Below are 5,000 nucleotides of genomic sequence, written 5' to 3' on the forward strand. Positions count from 1 at the left end.
TGTTGTTAAATAAATATGAAATCATGTAGATACATTTTAAATATGTGAATGTTAAATAAATATTAAATAATGTAGATACATTTTAAATATATGAATGTTATATAAATATTATAAATAAATGCTAAATAAATGTTAAAAACATTTTGAATAAATTGTAAATATTGAATAACTGTTATAAATAAATGATGTAAATGTGAATTAAATACATATTAATAATAAGGGCTTAAAAATAAAGGTGTCATTGTACGCTGATGATTCATGTTTTCTTTTAAATCCACAATCTGAATGTCACGTTCGTCGTAACATTGAAGAGAGGCGCAGCGTGAAATGAATACGTAATAAACGAAGACGAAGAACACTTGACAAACTATAAATGAGCTCCATTTTAAATAAATGAAATAAATAAATGAGCTCCATTTTAAATAAATGAAATAAATAAATGAGCTCCATTTTAAATAAATGAAATAAATAAATGAGCTCCATTTTAAATAAATGAATTAAATAAATTAGCTACATTTTAAATAAATGATTTAAATAAATGAGCTACATTTTAAATAAATGAATTAAATAAATGAGCTACATTTTAAATAAATGAATTAAATAAATGAGCTACATTTTAAATAAATGATGAAGTAAATGAATTAAATAAATGAGCTACATTTTAAATAAATGAAATCAATAAATGAGCTACATTTTAAATAAATGAATTAAATAAATGAGCTACATTTTAAATAAATGAATTAAATAAATGAGCTACATTTTAAATAAATGAATTAAATAAATGAGCTACATTTTAAATAAATGATTTAAATAAATTAGCTACATTTTAAATAAATGAATTAAATAAATGAGCTACATTTTAAATAAATGAATTAAATAAATGAGCTACATTTTAAATAAATGATGAAGTAAATGAATTAAATAAATGAGCTACATTTTAAATAAATGAAATCAATAAATGAGCTACATTTTAAATAAATGAATTAAATAAATGAGCTACATTTTAAATAAATGAATTAAATAAATGAGCTACATTTTAAATAAATGATGAAGTAAATGAAATAAATAAATGAGCTCCATTTTGAATAAATGACATAAATAACTGATGAAGTAAATGAATTAACGATTGTTGTTGCAGCACCACCTGAAGAAGATGCAGGGACGCCGCCTGGACTTTGACTATAAGAAGAAACGTCACGGTAAAGGAGGTTATTATTATCGTCATGATGATGATTATTATTACTATTCTGACTTGTTATATGCTGTGATTGTAGGTAAAGGAGTTCTGGAGGAGGAGATCAGACAGGCGCTGGAGAAGTTCGATGAGTCCAAAGAAGTGGCAGAGCAGAGCATGTTCAACCTGCTGGAGAGTGATGTAAGGACTATGTCTCTGTCTCTCACTCTCTGTCTCTCTGTCTCTCTCTCTCTTGTTTGTCTGTCTGTCTCTCTCTCTCTCTGTCCTGTCTGTCTGTCTGTCTGTCTCTCTCCTGTCTGTCTCTCTGTCTGTCTCTCTCGCTGTTGTAACTTTAATGTGTTACAGAGTTAATGTTTAAGTTAATTCATTGAGCTGTATCTAAAGATATTTCTTTACAGTTATTTACATATGTAATTGTATTGGTTAGTATTGAATTACGCTTTTGACTGCAAGTTCCAGAATGCCTTGCGACAGGAAGTAGAGAGGGAACGCGCTAGTTAAGTGCAATTAACAGGTGATTACGTTTGGCTCCTTTGCGCTAGCATCTTAGCATTGCTTTGTAGAATCTAAAGTTGTTAAATGTAACGTGATCAAGAATTATTACTAAAAGAAGCTTTCATATCAAACCCGACGTCCCGAGTCATTACTTTGAAGATAGTTATTCTATATTTTGGTGCCGAAACCCGGGAATATGAGCTGCGACGAAGAAGCGGCTGAAATGGCTGAGGAAGAACGTCGGAATGAAACCGAAAGAATGAGACGAAAGCGGGGTACCATTCGAGGTGCCACAACACGGATTTTGAATCAGATTGACGTGGAAATATCCCAGTCAAATCCGGATACCTATCACTTGAGTACATTGTTGGAATTGCTGTCAGCTAAGGAGAACAGTTTGTTTGAACTTGATCGTGGAATTGAACAGTTAACCCCATTGGACGGATTGGAGGCAGAGATTGCATGCACGGAGGATTACAAAGAGCGCGTTATCATGCTGAAGAGCCGTGCACAACGAGTCATAAAGAAAAACCAGGATCTCAGTCCACTACCAGCACGGGTGAGTGACGCTAACTCAAACAGATCACAGAGACAATCAGTAAGGCTACCAAAGTTGATTATTGAGAAATTCTATGGAGATGTCAGTATGAGACTGCTATTCACAACAATGATTCACTGTGTAATAAAGAGAAGTTTACCTATCTGAAAACATATCTCACTGGACCAGCTGCAAAGGCAGTAGCAGGACTGATGTTAACAGACAGTAACTATGATGATGCAATCGCTCTACTCAAGAGCAGATTTGGAAGGAAAGATCTTGTGATTAGTGCTCATATGTCAAAGCTGCTGAATCTCACTCCTGTGAAGAAATCCTCTGATCTAAATGCATTGAGGCAGCTATATGATGAATGTGAAATTCAGATTAGGAGCCTGGAATCACTGGGTGTTGTGTCAGAAACCTATGGAAGCCTACTATGCCCAATCTTACTGCAGATGATTCCAGAGGACATAGCTCTTGACTATAGTCGTCAGAGGGGAGTAGATGATGAATGGAAAGTGTCTGAGATTGTCAGTTTCCTACAGAAGGAGGTTCAGAGCAGGGAGAGAGCGCTACAAATGACAAGATCATGCAACCAACAGAAAGAGAGCAAACCATGGAACAAGTCATGCTTCTCCAATGAAATGAAAACAAAAAGACCCAACATGCCCTCTGCTGCAGCACTGCATACAGCCAGCCAGAAGGAACAAAACTGTCTATTCTGTGACAGTGCAGACCACAAATCAGAAAACTGCCCTGACCACAATATTGCTACACGCAAAGAGAAACTGAAGAAAATGGGAAGATGCTTTGTATGTTTAGGACAGAAACAAAATTCTGTAAAGTCAACGATGTGTCATGTGCAACATGTGGAAGCAGACATCACATTGCTGTGTGTACCGGTAAGAGGAGTGAGGTGCAACCCCCTACTGTTTCTGCAGATGCTGTTGTTTCCTCAGTTATTCCCCATTCAGTGAAGATGAAACCAGACGGACAGAACACTGTGTTGCTACAAACGGCAAAGGCATGGGTAGAAGGCCCATCGGGCAGGAAGATAGCTCGTTGCTTACTAGATGGAGGCAGTCAGAGAAGCTTCATACATGAAAACCTTGTGAAGGGCTTGAAGCTACCAGTAATCAGACAAGAGGCACTCACTCTTCACACGTTTGGCTCCTCTGCCCCAGCAACGTCCCAACGCAACACAGTGAAAGTCATCTTGGAGAATGTCTGGGACAAACAGCAGAGAATAGAGATAGAGGCAATTGAAACCCCACAAGTGTGCACAGCTGTGATGAAGGTTCCTGGTGAACAGATTCGACATGAGCTCAATAGAAAGGGACTGCAGCTCGCAGACTTTCCAGGAGATGACAATGATCCTGAACTCTCTGTCCTGATAGGAGCAGACTACTACTGGCAGATAGTATCAGGCAGAGTGGAGCGACTGACGGAGACGCTGGTTGCTTTAGAGAGCACCTTTGGATGGTCGGTGCAGGGACCCGTGTCCATGTCAAGTGTCGCCGAGGCAACTTGCATGTTCATCCCACTTGATGAAGACACACTAGTCTCCAAACAACTGCATGCATTCTGGGAGCTTGAGTCTCTGGGTATTATAAGCGAGAAAACACAGAACCCAGAGGAAACCGAGGCTCTACAGAGGTTCGAGGAAACAACCACCTTCAAAGATGGGCGATACCACGTGGAGTTGCCATGGAAACGAGAAATGCCAGAACTCAAAGACAACTATAGAATCGCCAAGAAACGGTTTGAAGGTCTGAAGAAAAGACTGAAGAAGGATGTGACGTTGTACAGCAGATACAATGAAGTGGTAGAGGACTACTTACAACAGGATATGGCAGAGGACGTGCCCAAGGACAATGCATCAAGTGCAGACAACGTAAAATACTACTTACCTCACCATGCAGTACTCCGAGAAGATAAGGTGACAACAAAACTGAGAGTGGTGTTTGATGCCTCGTCCCATGAAGATGGCTGTCCATCCCTCAATGACTGTCTACTCACAGGACCGAACCTGAATCAGGATCTGCTCAGCGTTCTGATAAAGTTCAGACTACATGAGATCGCATTCATGGCAGACATCAAGAAAGCTTTCCTGCAGATATCCCTAGCAGAGAGAGACAGAGACGCCGTGAGATTTCTATGGCTCACAGGCCCACCAAGGGGAGAAAATGAAGAGGAGCTGCGTGTGCTGAGGATGAAAAGAGTGGTATTTGGAGCTTCCCCAAGTCCATTTTTGCTGGCAGCTACAATCAGGAAGCACCTGAAACAATATGAAACAGAACAACCAGAAGTTGTAGAGATACTGAGAGAGTCACTCTATGTAGATGATTTCATTGCAAGTTCACGCAATGTTGAAGAGGCTTACCTTGTGACAACAACTGCAAAGCGAATGTTGTCGATTGCAGGCATGGACCTCTGCAAATGGATGACCAACTCTCCTGAATTGAAAACAAAATGGGAGGAGAGTACGACAACTGACCACCCGTTGACGCTAGAAACACAAGAATTAGTGTTGAAGGTTTTAGGTTTAGTATGGAGACCGGAAACAGATGACTTTGTGTTTGACCTCAGGCCGCTACTGAGCATTCTAAAGCAAAAGGAAAACACAAAGAGAAGTGTTCTGCAGTCGTCTGCACGTATCTTCGACCCTCTTGGTTTCCTGACACCCTTCACCATCAGGATCAAGTGCATGTTCCAGGAAATGTGGGAGAGGGGACTCAGCTGGGACGAAGAATTACCACCTGATCTGACACG

At 39.1% G+C, this 5,000-nt stretch overlaps 1 protein-coding gene across 1 annotated transcript in view; it reads left to right on the forward strand.

Moving 5' to 3' along the window:
* Positions 1 to 5,000, forward strand: part of LOC139534752 (endophilin-A1-like) — a 30,466-nt gene that overhangs the window by 10,896 nt on the left and 14,570 nt on the right. The window contains exons 6-7 of the mRNA XM_071334173.1: positions 1,139 to 1,199; positions 1,275 to 1,375. Coding sequence (XP_071190274.1) covers positions 1,139 to 1,199; positions 1,275 to 1,375 — 162 coding nt within the window. The remainder of the gene's footprint in view (positions 1 to 1,138; positions 1,200 to 1,274; positions 1,376 to 5,000) is intronic.

The sequence above is a fragment of the Salvelinus alpinus genome, chromosome 11 (assembly GCF_045679555.1).
Source record: "Salvelinus alpinus chromosome 11, SLU_Salpinus.1, whole genome shotgun sequence".
In the NCBI taxonomy this organism is placed as follows: domain Eukaryota; kingdom Metazoa; phylum Chordata; class Actinopteri; order Salmoniformes; family Salmonidae; genus Salvelinus; species Salvelinus alpinus.